The sequence below is a fragment of the Heteronotia binoei genome, chromosome 12 (assembly GCF_032191835.1).
Source record: "Heteronotia binoei isolate CCM8104 ecotype False Entrance Well chromosome 12, APGP_CSIRO_Hbin_v1, whole genome shotgun sequence".
In the NCBI taxonomy this organism is placed as follows: Eukaryota; Metazoa; Chordata; class Lepidosauria; order Squamata; family Gekkonidae; genus Heteronotia; species Heteronotia binoei.
This window is the reverse complement of record NC_083234.1, coordinates 83,326,099-83,343,555: the sequence shown is the minus strand read 5'-3', so window position 1 is coordinate 83,343,555 and position 17,457 is coordinate 83,326,099. Positions and strand designations below refer to the sequence as shown.

The window sequence follows — 17,457 nt, the reverse complement described above, 5'->3', positions numbered from 1 at the left end:
CTGCAGTAATTTGAAACCAGTTATTTGACTCTGCTCTGCAGCCAGAAGTTCACACCATATGCTGGCATGGCCAGGTCTTAAAATCCTGACCTCCTTTTTTCTTCCTCTCAAAACAAAATGTTATTTTGGAATCTCCAATTTCCAAGAGGCAACAGGATGCTCTCCTACCCAGGACAGCCACACACAGTTGTAAACTGTGTAAACTGCCGTTGTAAACTGTCATTGTAAACTGCTTAAAAACTTTAATTAGCAACATCTCTGCTCCCTCTGTTCAGGCCTACCAAAAAGCACTGCCTCCTCCCCTCTGTTCTCCCAATGTTTTTGCAAAAGGCTGTTTTGCAAAAGCAGACCAGGAAAGCTGCCAGCAGGTCAGTGGCTCAGCCTGGCTTAAGTTCAATGCCAAGTCTCTTATCTAGACAACCTCCTAGTTAGTCTGGCTTCAATACCACAATAGTGCCATGCCTGGGACACAAAACCTGAGGTGCCCGCAGAAAAGCTGTGCACCACCCAACAGGGAGGGGGCATGGATTGGAACTTCATTCTCCTTCCATCATATGCCATGGCTTTACACACGGTGTGAGCACCAAGTATGTGCATCCCAGAATATCCTGATGACTTGACTCCTTGCAAGGCCAGATTTCTTCCGCTCTCTCTGGCCCTGGTCCCAAAATCTTCAGAACAGGTTTTCAAAAGCCACCTCCACCAATGTCCCAAAGCAGGTGTACCTATCTGGTTTACAGAATTGCTCATCATAAAGGCGGCCAAGAGATCACACACCCACCCCTGTTGACCCTCAACTCAACACCACACAGCTCCAGTTCTTCCTCCCCAAAACAGATGCAAACCACATGGAAACAAAAACATTCCCTCCTCCAAGAGTGTTCATCAGGATGAACTTTAAATTCATACCCATTTCCTTAGAAATACCAGCATACAAGCAATCACTTCCATACTTACAAGCACAGCCCTGTTCCATTGGGAAACACCTCACACTTTCCACCATTCAGGCAGGATTCAACAGGCGATGTGCACTGGAAACCTACAATGAGAAGACAGAACGTTACTTCTTTGGGCTAGCGGCTTGCCTGCAGACAGCACTGGGAGTGGGTGGGTTTGAGCTACAAACAGCACACCCAGCTTTGTAAACTGACTGAGGGGAAGGTTGTTACCCTTCATATTTCACCACTATTTTTAATTTTAAGAATCAACACAGCAGCAAACACATCCAGTCCTGATTATTCTTTTTCCTAACAAGACCAACAACTCCAACAGAAGGAAAAGGTCCTTATCCCAATTTTACAATGAGAAATGACGCTTAACTGCAAGGACAACAAGAAAACAGGCCAGGGGGACCACAAAACATCAGTGGCCCTGGGTTATCTGCCCCTTCCAGCCAAATTTTTGGGTCAATACAATTCCCAGAATCTAACTTGCACAACAATCAGGTTTAGATTTGCCCTGCATGTGTGTTGCACACAAAATAAACCTTGTGCAATTTATGAAAAAACTCCATGACCTCCAATATGCATATTCTATTCTGCTTCCCAAGGTCAAATTTCCAAAAAGCTGTTGGGTGAAGGAAATGCAAGAAGGGAACAATGAGGCACATATCTGGGGACACAGAAGTGGCTCAATGTGAAATCAAATCCTGCTGCATTAGACTGAGGATCATAAGAGAACATAAGAGAAGCCATGTTAGATCAGGCCAATGGCCCATCCAGTCCAACATTCTGTGTCACACAGCGGCCAAATATATATATATATATATATATATATATATATATATATATATATATATATACACACATATACACACACATACACACTGTGGCTAATAGCCACTGATGGACCTCTGCTCCATATTTTTATCTAACCCCCTCTTGAAGGTGGCCATGCTTGTGGACGCCACCACCTCCTGTGGCAGTGAATTCCACATGTTAATCACCCTGTGGGTGAAGAAGTACTTCCTTTTATCCGTTTTAACCTGTCTGCTCAGCAATTTCATCGAATGCCCACGAGTTCTCGTATTGTGAGAAAGGGAGAAAAGTACTTCTTTCTCTACTTTCTCCATCCCATGCATTATCTTGTAAACCTCTATCATGTCACCCCTCAGTCGACGTTTCTCCAAGCTAAAGAGCCCTAAGCGTTTCAACCTTTCTTCATAAGGAAGGTGTTCCAGCCCTTTAATCATTCTAGTTGCCCTTTTCTGGACTTTCTCCAATGCTATAATATCCTTTTTGAGGTGCAGCGACCAGAACTGCACACAGTACTCCAAATGAGACCGCACCATTGATTTATACAGGGGCATTATGATACTGGCTGATTTGTTTTCAATTCCCTTCCTAATAATTCCCAGCATGGCGTTGGCCTTTTTTATTGCAAACGCACACTGCCTTGACATTTTCAGTGAATTATCTACCACGACCCCAAGATCTCTCTCTTGGTCAGTCTCTGCCAGTTCACACCCCATCAACTTGTATTTGTAGCTGGGATTCTTGGCCCCAATGTGCATTACTTTGCACTTGGCCACATTGAACCGCATCTGCCACGTTGACGCCCACTCACCCAGCCTCAACAGATCCCTTTGGAGTTCCTCACAATCCTCTCTGGTTCTCACCACCCTGAACAATTTAGTGTCATCCGCAAATTTGGCCACTTCACTGCTCACTCCCAACTCTAAATCATTTATGAACAAGTTAAAGAGGATGGGACCCAGTACCGAGCCCTGCGGCACCCCACTGCTTACCGTCCTCCACTGCGAAGACTGCCCATTTATACTCGCTCTCTGCTTCCTATTACTCAGCCAGTTTTTGATCCACAAGAGGACCTGTCCTTTTACTCCATGACTCTCAAGCTTTCTAAGGAGCCTTTGATGAGGAACTTTATCAAAAGCTTTCTGGAAGTCAAGGTAAACAACATCTATCGGGTCTCCTTTGTCCACAAGTTTGTTTACCCCCTCAAAGAAATGTAACAGGTTAGTGAGGCAAGATCTTCCCTTACAGAACCCATGCTGAATCTTCATCAATAACTTGTGTTCATCAATGTGCCTACTCATTCTGTCCTTGATAATGGTTTCTACCAACTTTCCCGGTATTGAAGTCAGACTGACTGGCCTGTAATTTCCTGGATCTCCTCTGGAACCCTTTTTAAAGATGGGGGTGACATTTGCTACCTTCCAGTCCTCAGGAACAGAGGCAGATTTCAATGAAAGATTACAGATTTTTGTTAGAAGATCCACAAGTTCAACTTTGAGTTCTTTCAGAACTCTCGGATGTATGCCATCCGGACCCGGTGACTTATTAGTTTTTAATTTGTCTATCAGTTGTAGGACCTCCTCTTTTGTCACCTCAATCTGACTCAGGTCTTTCAACACCCCTTCCAATATTAGTGGTTCTGGGGCGGGCAAACACTTCTCATCTTCCATGGTGAAGACGGAGGCAAAAAATGCATTCAGCTTCTCAGCCATTTCCCCATCCTCCTTCAGTAATCCTTTTACCCCATGGTCATCCAAGGGCCCCACTGCTTCCCTGGCTGGTTTCCTACTTCTAATATATTTGAAGAAATTTTTATTGTTGGTCTTTATGTTTTTTGCAATATGCTCCTCATAGTCCCTTTTTGCCTGCCTGATCACAGTCTTGCATTTGATTTGCCACTGCCTGTGTTCCCTTTTATTAATCTCACTTGGACTGGTTTTCCACCGCTTAAAGGAGTCCTTCTTACCTTTTACAGCTTCCATTACTTTGTTTGTTAACCATGCTGGCCTCTTCTTATACCTGTTTGTGCCTTTCCTAACTTGTGGTATGTATTTTATCTGAGCTTCTAGGATCCTGTACCAACTCTGGAAATCAGCTGGAAATCACACTCCAGCAGGTATGTAAGGACAGTTGAGGCATGACACTTGAGATTCAACACATCATTCAGCACCAAATGGTCAGGGGGGGGAAAGCAAGTAGGGGAAGGATCCTACAACCCCTACCCCCCCAAAGGGCTAGATTTAGAAACAGTAAAAGTTTTCAGGATGCTGAATTCCACCCACTGAATTATGAGTACGTACTTTCAGCCCTATCACAAGGCTGTTTTGCAGCACACATCTACAGCACCAGAACAGCAAGGAGAAATGGCTACAAGCCACAACTTGGGTGGGAGATCTGGGTGCTGAAGCGCAACTGCTAGAAAGAGTGGAGATGGTCTACCTTTGCAAGTCAGAGCCAAAGAGCAGATGCCAGTTGCTTGGTAAAAAAAGATAAAGGTAATCCCCTGTGCAAGCACCAGTCGTTTTTGACTCTGGGGTGACGTTGCTTTCACAATGTTTTCCTGGCAGACTTTTTACAGGGTGGTTTGCCATTGCCTTCCCCAGTCCTCTACACTTTCCCCCCCCAGCAAGCTGGATACTCATTTGACCAACCTCGGAAGGATGGAAGGCTGAGTCAACCTGAGCCGGCTACCTGAACCAGCTTCCACTGGGATCGAACCCAGGTCGTGAGCAGAGGGCTCTGACTGCAGTAGTGCAGCTTTACCACTCTGTGCCACGGGTAGACAAGCATTAAAAACATACTACTAATAAGTCCTTCCCTCACCTGAGTGGCCCAGGCTAGCTTGATCTTGTCAGATCTTGGAATCTGTGGGATCAGCCCTGTTTACAACTTGGATGGGAGACCCCTGAGAGGCAGAGGCAGGCAACACCAAACTACCTCTGAACGACTCTTGCCTTGAAAACCCTATTGAAGGGTGGTCATAAATTGGACACAACTTGATGGCAAAAAAAAAAAAAGCCTGGTGTAAGGAAGAGCATGACTGCCTTGGTTTATTAAGTAAGAAGTTCTTTCAACAAAAATAAACATTTTTCTCACCAAGAAAGGATGAAGTTGCTTCAGGGAGGTGATCTAGAGAACCTTGCATTAAAAAAGAGGGATGCATCATTCCTACCCTGGGACCCAAAGGCTACCCCTTCAGCACAGAGCTGGAACCCAAGACTCTGATGCTCCCCAAATCTACAGACTGTGTTCAGCAAGCTAAGGGAACCACAGCCTCCATTTTCAAGGTGCCCCCAAATCAATGCCTACAGATGAACAGGGATTCTGGAACTGCCCTGGCTTCCTCTGCTGTTGTTGAAACCAGAACTCCCCGCTGTCAGATACTCAAGTTCCAGTATGGCTGTGGGTGAGCTACCCCTGTTTAACAATAAGCTGACCAGTCTGTAAAATGAGACCAATGCCAGCCTTCAGAGACCATGAAGGTCACCTAGGCTGGGAACCAGCTTCTTGATTCTGAAGCTGAACGACAGTGCCTTCAAACAGGTCTCAGGGAACAACCTGTGACAAATCATGAAGAGCCTCCAACCAAACATATGTGGAAACTTTGTTAGTCAGAAAAGACCTGGATCCTCTCTCTTTGAGGACTCTTAAGTGCTAAGTCACCTTATTTATTTATTTTTGTTAATTTCTAGTCCACCCTATCCCACCAGCAGCCTCAAAGTGGATCACAAAAGACCTAATAACAATAAGCAAAAAAATTAAAAGTAAATAAACAATTAAAACGACTAAAGCAATAAAATTACCCCATTTCAGGTGGAAGACAACTCATCAGGCCACAGTGCAAACAGAACTGGAGCCAATGATATCCCAATAGGGATATCTGGAAGGCTTGGGCCAGGGGTGTCAAACATGCAGCCCAGGGGCTGAATCAGGCCCTCAGAGGGCTCCTATCAGGCCCCCAAGCAACTGGCTGTCATCTGCTTCTTTCTCCCTCTCTTGCTTTCTTCTGCATAACAGTTTGCTTTGCCAAGTTTGCTCAATCACACAGGAGATACATTGGCTGGGGCTCCTCCCTTGGAGAGGAAGGAACATAAGAGAAGTCATGTTGGATCAAGGCCAATGGCCCATCCAGTCCAACACTCTGTGTCACACAGTGGCCAAAATACACACACACACACACACTGTGGCTAATAGCCACTGATGGACCTCTGCTCCATATTTTTATCCAATCCCCTCTTGAAGCTGGCTATGCTTGTAGCCACCACCACCTCCTGTGGCAGTGAATTCCACATGTTAATCACCCTTTGGGTGAAGAAGTACTTCCTTTGCCAGGCTCTATCAATTGCACAGCAGAGCTACTGAGTCAAGCCTCACTTCCTTCTATTGGCTGAAGCTCCTCCCTCTCCTGGTCCCCTGAGGAAAGAAGGGAAGAGCATTTTTTTAAAAAAAATCTTAAATTGTGTTTGTCTATGTCAGAGTTGTGGAACTCATTTGCTATAAGGGCCAGATCTAACATAAATGAGACCTTGTTGGGCTGGGCCGTGTGTGTACTTATTTAAGATGAGGTAGCAGAGATATAAACTTTATAAAGGACAAAGACAAATGCAAACACAATTAAAGATTTAAAAAAACACCTTAAAACATACTCAAAACATTGATACTTGTAAGTTTTAAAGGTGCTTTCTTTGTAATTCTCCCATGGGATCCAGGGAATTGGGCAAAGGAAGCTCTGGCTCTTTCCTTCCTTTCCCAGGTGACCAGGAAAGGAGGAGCCTCAGCCAATAGAAGGAAGAGAGGCTTGGCTCAGTAGCTCTGCTGTGCAACTGACAGAGCCTGCCAAAGCAAATTCTCCCTCCCTCCTTCCTCTCCAAGCGAGGAGCCTCAGCCAATGGAGAAAATTGAGGTTTTTCTCTGTAGCTCCTGTGCAATTGAGAAAGCCTTGCAAAGCAAGATGTGATGCAGAAGGAAGCAAGAGACAGGGAGAAGGAAGCAGATGAGAGCCAGTTGCTCGGGGGCCTGATGTGGCCCCTAGGCCACGTTTGACACCCCTGTTCTATGTCCTTTATAAAGGTTATATCTCTGCTACCTAATCTTATCAGGCTTGGCCAGACCACCCTGGTCTGCCTTGGTGGTGGCCCCTCCCTTTGGGAAGGTCCAAAAATGGTTTCATCCTGGGCTCCTTGTATCCTGTCCAGCTGCGAGAAGTCCAGCAGCCTGTTTCTCCTCCATAAAATGGAAGCATGAGAGATACTGCCCCAGAAGGCCAGTGGGGAGGCTGGCTGCAACAGAACAACCATCCCAGACTCAGCAGAGGTCAGGGTCTCTCCATGTTCTCAGGCCAGGAGACTGAGCCAGCTCTACTTCCTCAGGCTCTCTGAGAAGACAAAGTTTGGCTTTGTTTTGGTTTCTTAATGCGCAGCTACCCACCTTTCGCCTCATTCTCCTCCCTTTTGACACACGCGCACACTCACCTTACAAAACCCTATTCCTGAATTGTTTGGCTGGGGAGGAGAGAAGAGAGAGAGGCAGGCTGCAAAGGGAGTCCTACAGAAGGGAGTTGTAAAGCCCCAATTGACACACCCCTTCTGCTCACTCGTGGGAAAAAGCAACAGCTGCAAAGCAGTGCGCGCGCTCTCTCTCTCTCTCTCTCTCCCCCAAACAAAAAAAGGGGAGGGGGAATCAGAGCAGCCCATTGTCAAGCACTGAAGATACCTCTTGTGCTTGCTGCAGGCTGCTGAGAGGGACTGGATCGGCCCCCTGATACTCAATACCTGCTTGATTCTGAGTCAGACTTAGCCACCCCCCCCCCCCCAAAAAAAACCCCTCACGTATGCGCTCTGGTTGCAGACAACCTGGAGGAAGGAGGGACTTGCCTGCCACTCTGAGGCAACACAAACTGAAACCAGACATAAGCCCAGAAAGCATCCGGAAAAGGGTTCTTCCTCTCTTCCCGGAAAGCAGACAGAGATTTGCTCTCTTTGGTATTATGACTATCTTTCGACCATACTCAGAAGGGTCCCTGGGCTTTGACAGCCCTCGTGAAGTTTCAGGATGCCCCAGCAAGCGCAAGCAGACTCCACTATAAAGACAAGACACAATGCTGCAGCTGAACTATCAAGTGAGGAGCCTTGTAAGGGCTGACTAGAAGTGCCAATACATTTGATTGCCAATCTAACCAGGCTGAAAGCTGCCCCCCACCCCATACACCTGGTCCCTTTAAGGGGCCAGGCTAGAATGCTGCAGAAGCCCTACTATGGCCTGGCTCCTAGACCCAACAACAGTTTCCTTTACAAGCCTGTCTCTAGAGCCCCTCCCTGATCTTTCCTTGTTAGATTTTTTTCAGAGCCCCCCTGGCCTCAGTTCCCTGCCCCTTTGTTGAAGCCCCTTTCTTTCTTTGTAATCTTCTTTCAGATCCGCTGCCCCCCCTTCCCTCCTTCTCTGGCTTCTGAGCAGCCAGCCAGACAACAGTCCATCCCCTCCCAGCAGCTGCTCTGCTCACAGAGCAGAGGAACAGGCTGTCCCCCCCCCCAGCTCAGCCAATCCATGTGGGAGAGTTCAGTGTAATTCAAAGGAGATCTTCTATGGGGTTCCCAAGTTACATGGTAGAGAAATAAATGCCCATTCTGAAAGGGTCTTTGGCATGAAGGAGCAGCCATCCCAGGAGTTGGAGCTAACAACAACAACAACAACGGAAGCAGTTCTTCTGCCCAGGGCTTCATAAAGAAAGCTCAGCTATGGCTTCAGGCCCTTTCAGGGAACCTGGGATGTTTTTTCCATGAGTCTTTGTGGAACCTGACAAGAACAAGCTAGCATGGAACCAAAAGCAAAAACATCCATTTCTCCAGGGTGGTGCAGTGGTTGGGTGAGGACTCAGGTTTGAATCTCCACTCTGCCTTGGAAGTTCCCTGAAGTTCCTTGGGCCAGTCTCTCTTGGTCTCACAGCCCAATCTCTCACAGGATAGTTGTGGCAAGAATAAAACAGAGGAGGGAAAAACAACAGTATAAGTTGCTTTGCATTCCCACTGGGGAGAAAAGCAGGATTTAAATATCTAAATAGATTTTCAACAAGTCCCTGCTTCTCAGCTGAAACCTATTTCACAGGGTTGTTGTTGAGCTATGTGAGTTATCCTATTACTACAACTTGAACCCCTTGAAGGAAAAGTCCGTATTGAGCACAAAACACAGGCCTTGGCAGGCCTGACTCTGATCACAACTGTGGCACTCCAAATGAAAGAGATATTTTTAAACTTTTCCATATTGGTCTTGCTCTAACATCAGATACATGGCCGTTTCCTGGAGTGCCACTATCTCCTGGGAGTGCCAAATCCAAGGCAGCCTCGCAAAAACCGACTTGCCAGGTCAAGCACAGAGGTGGCCAGACACAGGAGAGTTTGCTAACTGGAAAACTTTTCCCATGCTACCGATGAACCACAAACTGCCAAGCCAAGGACGGTGCAGGAAGGGAAGTAAATCACGCGGCAGATAGAGAAGAGGGCTCCGGTGGCTGAAATGGGGAGGAGGACTAGGGCATCATTGCAGAGTGCTTGCGGGGCATGAAGGCCACCCCCAGACAAAGGGTCTCAGGGAGCAAAGGCCTATTTATTGTCTTCCAGAGACCCTGGATACCCACTGTCAATGGCCAGTCAGAGTGAACCGAGGGCCTGGCTCTGCAGGCAGCTGCTCCATAGGCCACTCGGAACTGCCTCAAGGCCACTACACTTACCAGGGGGCGGTCTAGCCACAACTGCAACCCCTGCCAGAGGCTCCCATTAAGAGCCCCTCCCAGGAATCCGACCCGGACTCCGCCAGCCACAGGCCAAATGGGCAGGCAGGCCCAGGCTTGGAGCACAACTCCCCTCCCGCTCCCGCAGACAGGCCCAGGTGGGCTCGCCGGAAGCGGCGCAGCGAAGGGAGAGCCCGGGCCACCTTGCAGACCAAGGCGGCAGCACGAGAGCTCCAAATCCCTCTGCCGGGCGGAAAGGTGCCGCTGCCTGAGAGAGCAGAGCGCGCAACCAGCCCCGGGGCGGAGACTGCCCAGCCCTGCTTGGAGCGCGGCGCACGACATCCGCCCCGGCCGGGGAGTTCCCGCCGCCCCTCCCCTCCCCTCCCCGGCAGGGCTCCGGCCACAGTGCCAGCTCGGGCGGGGGACCCTCTCCCGCCGCTCCACGTGCTCGGCGGCCCCGCGCCCGCCCCACCCGCCGGCCCCTCGGAGCCCCGCGCCTACCTCGGCCCGCCGCGGGCAGCAGCAGGAAGCAGAAGGCGGCGGCGGGCAGCAGGAGGAGGAGGCGGCGGCGGCGTTGCGCGCCCAGTGGCCGCATCCCCGCGCTCGGCAGCAGCGCCCCGGAGCTCTCCGGCCCCCTCAACTCCCAGCCGACGACTCTGGCCCGGCCGCGGCGGCGCGCCAGAAAGAGGAACTTCGGCGGAAAGTTTGCAAAGTGTGCGCGAGGCAGCCGGGGGCGGAGGGATGTGGGGAGGGCCGCGCGCCGCTCGGCGTCTTAAGGCAGGCAAGCCCCTCCCCTCCGCCCGGGCCGCCTTTGGGGAAGGGGAAGGGGCAGGGCCGCGCTCAGCTCAGCAGCAGCAGCAGCGGCCCCGAAACTCTGCGGGACGAAACAGCCCTAGCGACCGATGCTGGGGCGGCTGCCAGGGAGCCTCTGCTTAGAGGACGCGCCTCCTCTTTGGAGCTCTTAAAAAAAACGGGAAGAGCTCTCTTCTTGTAGGGGGTTTTCTAATGAAAATCATCATTGGGATATAACTTGTTTGAAGTGGTCCGTCGGGAAATATGTCCTCTTTTTGGCTTCTCGGAGTATCTTAAGCCTAACCTATGTGCAGGCCTTTTAAACGTTTGGGGAAGAGATGGCATCAGATGGGGAGTTGCACAGCTGTGGTGCAGGTGCCGCCAGGGAGAAGCCACCTGCCTGGGCTATTAAAGAGCACAGACTAACTCGAGAAAAAAATTCAGGTCGGTGGCTGTATTGGTCTGAAGCAGGGGTGGCCAAACTGTGGCTTAGGAGCCACATGTGGCTCTTTCACACATCTTGTGTGGCTTTTGAAGCCCCCGCAGCCCCATTAGCTGGCTTGGAGAAGGCATTTCTCTCTTGAAATCATTTCTCCAAGCCAAACCACCAGCAGCTTGGAAAATTCATTTAAAGTTAAAGTTGCTTTATTTTCACCTCTCATTCCTTTCTCTCCCCCCCCCATCTATTTTCCTCTCCCCCATTTATTTCCCTCCCTCCCCTCCCTTCCTGCCTTGCGGCTCTCAAACATTTGCCGTTTATTCTATGTGGCTCTTATGTTAAGCAAGTTTAGCCACCCCTGGTCTGAAGCAATAGAACAACGTTTGAGTCCAGTGGCACCTTTAAGCAGAAGAAGAACTGCAGATTTATACCCTGCCCTTCTCCCTCAGAGCGGCTTACAATCGCCTATATTTTCTCCCCCCACAACAGACACCCTGTGAGGTGGGTGGGGCTGAGAGGGCTCTCACAAGCAGCTGCCCTTTCAAAGACAACCTCTGCCAGAGCTATGGCTGACCCAAGGCCATTCCAGCAGGTGCAAGTGGAGGAGAGTGGAATCGAACCTGGTTCTCCCAGATAAGAGTCCGCTCACTTCACCACTACACCAAACTGGCTCTCCAGCAGGGCTGGATCTACACTTTTTCTGAGTGGGGGCAAAACTAAAAAATGGCACCCCCCACTCAACAAATGGGGGGAACTGCAGGCGATCTGACTCCCACCTCCATTTAAACACCCTGCCAGGGTGTTGAAAGGGGGGGGAAGCCACAGGGCTGCTTTTGCCACCCCTCCACTAGCTGGCCAGCAAGGTCTTTAATGGGGGGAGCCAATCTTTCTCCCCCCCCTCTTGCCCTGGGGGGGCCCAATTCAGTGCCCCCCCCGGCGGTGCGCGGGGCAAGCACCCCCTCTAGATGCGGCCCTTTCTTTAAGACCAACAAAACTGAATTCAGAGTGTAAGCTTTCAGATACTTCATGCACATGAAAGCTTATGCCCAGAATTAAATAGATCCAAATGGGCAGCCGTGTTCTGTCATTGGATCTTAAATTTGTACTGTTTTGCATTCTAAGCCACTGCCGATCAGCTATATGTAGCTCTGCTCACTGTACCTGATTCCTTGTCTGATGAAGTGTGCTTAGAGCACACAGAAGCTTACATTCTGAATAAAACTTTTTTGGTCTTAAAGGTGCAACTTGACTCCTACTTTGTCCAGAATTACACTTTGTTGGTCTTAAAGATGCCATTGGATTCAAACGTTGTTCAGGGAGAAAAAGGTCCTCTAATGGCTGTGTGGAGGAGCATCCCTACTCTATTCCACACCTAAAGGGACTTTTCTTCCATTCTGGGGCACCACCACCTGGCCTGTGTGCAAAATTGCCCACCGGAAGGGTCAGGACTCCCAGCTAACCTTCCGAGTCCTGAGGCCTTGCTGCTGCATCTCCCACTGTCACCGTGGAGACAGTTCACTGCTTTGTATGCCCCTGGAGGAATAGCTGCTTGCCAACTATTGGCCTTCCTCCCTGGCACCCCTTTTAGAACAGCATGTATGAGATAATGGAGGTCTATGTTGTGTGGAGAATGACTGCCAGCACCCACAGTTATAAAGTATTTTTTAAAAATGTTTACAAGCATACTTTTAGCACCACACCAGATTGAGCAAAGGATACCAAAAGAAATGGGGAAAACACATATCCTCTGTCCCTTTCTCTATGCATGCCCTATTTGATAGAGAGGTGTCTGTCAAGAAAGGGTATCTTGCCAATGTTCTTAGACCAGTTAATCTCCAATGTTGATCTGGATACATGTAATAGGATTCTGCCTTTAGGAATGCATTTTGCTGATCAGTTATGATTTCGCTTTGCCTGGCTTTGTTCATTGTTTAACACATGTAATCTTAGAATAGAATGGAGTGTACAGCAGATTCACAAGAGCCACAGCTTCTCTTTTCTTTGATGAAAACAGGTGCCTGATCAGAACTGCTGGAAGAACAGTTTGGAGAACAATTTCCAAAGAAAAGACACAACAACTGGTTTTGTGTTGTGGCAGGGGGTGGGATTGAGCACATATATTTCAAATGCTTTACTGCCACTTTTTTGCCTAATGTATAAATATCTGACCCTATCCTACGAGGTTAGTTCTAACAAGAAACGTCTTGCTGTGAACATATATCTCATCAATAAACTCCTTATTTGATTGAAATCAAAGATGCTGAGTTGCTGAGAGCTTCCCAGAACCTGATGGTGTCGAGCTAGTTTGTTATGAAGACTGAATCTGACATAAATGAGATGTTGTTGGGCTGGGCCAAGTGTCAAGCATGAGATTTCAAAATAACCAGTCCTTGGATTTTGAAACAAAGTTAGGTTTATTGATAATCCATGTGGCTCATTGGAGCTGAAGATTGGAACTGATACTTTGTAGCACTAGAATACATGCTTTAAAATGGTACATCAAAGGTTCTATAAACAATTCTACATTCATGTGTGAAATTCACACGCTGGGTTCCTTATCTATATTGCGACTAGCACATCCTGGGTTCAGGCCTGGCTGGGCCTGGGAACAAGTCCCAGGAGGTCTTATCTTCAAAGAGGACATTCCTGCATCTGTTAGTAAAAGCGAAAGAAGAAAGGTGGGGGGCTGCTACTTTGATGTGCCCATATTTAATTCTGGGTTAGTAACAACTCTAAAATCTGAATTCTATAATATAAAAGAAGCAATTCTAAGATCTGGCTTCTTTAATATCAAATGAGTATACAGTGCTTGACACTAAGTGTCATATAAACTGTAATGCCAGGTAGTGGAAATATAAACTTTATAAAGGGCACAGACAAACACAAAGATTTTTAAGACTTAAAACATACTCAAAACATTAACACGTTTGCAATATTTTGGAGACAATGTGCTGTAGCTATCTTGAGTGTGCTGTTCAGGTGTGTATCTGTAAGTTGCAAACCTACTTTTGATTTATTGACATTCATTAAAGAAATCTCATGAGACTGAGGGCTATGTGTTTACCTACAAAACTATAGTCTTCTCCAGAAAAACAATTGCATCCTATGAGGCAGTGCAAGAATACTGATAAAGCCTACTTCTGGGTTGCCTAGGTTCAAAATCCCCAGTCTACAAAGAAAATGTGCTGGGTGAACTTGGTCTGGACACAAACACTCAGTGTAATCCACCTGCCTGGCTTATTGCTATTCTTCATCAGAATAGTTTACATTGCTTTCATACTGAGAGAAAGACCGGACCATGCATGAATACAGTGGAAAGGGGGAGGGGAACCCAGTTGCACCCAGAAGAGCCCTGGCAAAATGAGCTTAAAAACACACACACACACACTGTAGCAAGGCAAAAAGCTCTTACCTTGAATAAAACTGTTGGTCTTAAAATTGTATTTCTGCCATGCAGTTTGAGGGAACTGGGCAAATCAGCTGTTTCCCTCTTCCCCAAGGGAGGAGGAGCCTCAGCCAATGGAGGAGCTTGGCTCTGCAGCTCTGCTATGTGATTGAGAGAGCCTGGCACAGCCCTAGCTTTGATTGAGAGCTCTAGCTGTGCCAGGATCTCTCAATCACACAGCAGAGCTACAGAGCCAAGCTCCTCCATTGGCTGAGACTCCTCCTCTTTTGGGGAGGGGGAGAGGGAAAGAGCAAGAACCTGCTTTGCTCAGCTGCCTCAATTGCATGGGAGCAATACAAAAATGGTGATGAAGGAAGAGAAGGAAGCAGACAACAGGCAGTTGCTCATAGGCCTGATAGGTGTCCTGTGGGGATGGGTCAGGTCCACAGGCTGCGCTTTTGACACTCCTGCCCTATCATGTTAAAATAGGACAAGCCCCTTTAGCTTAGGTAGTTATAAATCCGTACAAAATTCCATTGCCTTGAATCTTGCCGCAGCTCTTGCAAAGGAAGAGGTTTGTGTGTGATCAGAAACGCAGCATCCAATGAAATGAGAGTGCCTTCCTGTTGCAAGGAGATTTTTATCATCCCTTTTGTTCCACCATCTGACCAGGTCATCAAAGAGGCATTTCCTGGAGATCTCCAGGAATCTCCTTCATTCCTCCTAACCTCTGTTCCCTGCTAGGAGAAGGGGGGGGGGAGTTTTGCCATCCCGTTTGCCATTTCCCCCCCCCCCCCCAAAAAAAAATCACAGGATCCACATTGCTGTCAGATGGCCATCCAGCCTCTGTTTAAAAGCCTCCAAAGAAGGAGAGCCCACCACCTCCTGGGGAAGCCTGTTCCACTGAGGAATCGCTCTAACGGTCAGGAAGTTCTTCCTAATGTTGAGCTGGAAACTCTTGATTTAATTTCAACCCGTTGGTTCTGGTCCTACCTTCTAATTCATTTATTTCAGCCCATTGGTTCTGGTCCTACCTTCCAGGGCCACAGAAAACCATTCTGCACCATCCACTTGCTCCCACAAACAGTCTAAGTTCATCCCATGCCCTGACTTGCTTCTTGGTCTTTAGAGGTTCCCAACTCTTGATTGCGTCTATTTACCTTGTCCCTCATTTGTGGAATGTTCCCTCCATCCACTCTGCATCTCAAGAAGACCACCTCTGGCCTTCCAAACAGCCATTTTTCTAGCTTGATTTTGAGACCTGCCCCCTGGATGGCACGTAGCACCTTTGGTAACTGCTCCAAGTTCAAGCAGTTCTTGTAGAAAGCTGTGATTATAATTATAATTATAATTCTGACCTGCCACTCCACAAGTTATTTGCCAGCTTCAGAAAACACCCATCTGTGTTCCTAAATCCAACATACCACACAATAACCTCATACAGACTGTAAGGAGTGATGAAGGCAGAGACCCAATTGAGTTCAGAAGACTGGCAGGAGGGGCCATGTAAGAGTCAGAGATTCCAGTTATCAGGGCCTGGGGAGGTATAGTGGTGGGACAGGGCAAAAATTGGGAAGGAGTCAGAGATATGGAAATGCTCAGTCCGCTTCCTGCCTTTGCCGCATCTTGAATATTGGTTGTGGGGTTAGGAAGACATACCCTTCCCCAGCACTGATGCTCATGCAATGCCAGGTCCATAAATAATTAGACTTCGGTTCTGTGGGACCATCTTGCAGAACAAAATATGGACCTGGTTTGTGTGACTGAGACCTGGGTGAGGGATTGCAAAACAGTTGCCTTGAATCAACTTGCCCCCTCCCCTGGTTTCTCAGTTATCCACCAATCCCAGACTGCAGTGGGGAGAGTGGCAATGCTTATCCTGGAGTCTTTCTCCTTTACGGTGCTCCCCAGTCCAAAGATGGGCCGCATTGACTATGTGGTCCTGGTGTGGGAGGCGAAGGAAAGCTTGGTTATCTGGCTGTTGTACCAACCACCTAACGCACCAGCTGAAACCCTTCTGGGCCTACTGGAGGCTGCCACCACGTTATTAATCCTGGGGAACTTCAATGTCCATGTTGATGAGGCGATCTCCTCTCAGGCTAAGGACCTAGTGCTATCCATGACAGCGTTGGGGCTCTCCCAATTTGTAGTAGCCCCCAAACATAAAGCAAGACACACGCTGGATCTTATTTTGGGATGAGGATAGAGGTGGATCTGATGCATATTGATGCGGTGCCATGGTCAGAACACAGTGCCCCTAAGGGTTGCATTGACAAACTCTACCCTTTGCAGCTCATTTGTATGCTCACCCAAATGGTTTCTAGAATGCTCTGCAGGAGCTGATACCCCCTGGTGATGCACTAGATGAGCCAATTGAGGGTTGGCATAGCCATCTGTCTGAAGCCATCGATGCAACTGCTCCCCAGCGCCCTCTCCACCCCCATCCCAAACTAGCTCTGTGGTACACTCCATAGCTACATCCCAGGGGGATACACCCCAGTGGTACACCCCAGAGCTACAGAGGATGAAATGGGAACTGAGATAGCTTGAGTGAGGGTGTTGACAAAACTACTGTACTGATATATAGAATGTGTCCAATGGAAACCACTGCCTGTGACATATGTGCTATTTGTTTTATTGTATTTTATGTTTTAGCTTGTAGTTTTTAATTGTTTTAACTTTTGTTATCCGCCCTGAGCCTGCTTGCGGGAAAGGGCGGAATACAAACTAACAGAAATAAATAAATAAATAAATAAATCTTATGGGTCATTTATGTAAACCTATGAGATGGCATTGAAGGCTGCTAAGAAGGAATTCTAGGTGGCTGCCATTGCATCGGAGAGCTCACACCCAGTCTGATTTTTTAGAACAATTCCATCATTGACTTCATTGTCACAGGGCAAACAAAATAATATTGGACATTGGCTGTGAGACTTTTGCAAGCTATTTCATTGATAAAGTCTTGTTGCTCTGCCATAATCCCCCTGCCACAGATGATAGCAGAAGTGGAAGCCCCTTAGCCATCTTCTGGTCTTGTTATGGACGAATTTAGCTGTCTCACAGGAGGAGGTTGAAAAGACTCTTGCAGCTGTGAGGTCCACCACTTGCCTTCTCGATCCGTGTCTGTCTTGTTTGGTTAAGGCCTGTGGAGATGGGATATGCCCTCCCCCGAGTGATATTGTTAATTTATCCCTGACATCAGGGATTTTCCCAGAGGGACTGAAGGAGGCATAAGAACATAAGAGAAGCCATGTTGGTTCAGGCCAATGGCCCATCCAGTCCAACACTCTGTTGCACAATGGCCAAAAAACCCAGGTGCCATCAGGAGGTCCACTAGTGGGGCCAGGACACTAAAAGTCCTCCC

At 48.1% G+C, this 17,457-nt stretch overlaps 1 protein-coding gene across 1 annotated transcript in view; it reads right to left on the bottom strand.

Annotated features, from left to right (window-relative positions):
* Positions 1–17,457, bottom strand: part of NOTCH1 (notch receptor 1) — a 461,593-nt gene that overhangs the window by 133,225 nt on the left and 310,911 nt on the right. Inside the window, exon 3 of the mRNA XM_060250659.1 lies at positions 958–1,039. Within this exon, the coding sequence (XP_060106642.1) occupies positions 958–1,039 (82 nt within the window). The remainder of the gene's footprint in view (positions 1–957; positions 1,040–17,457) is intronic.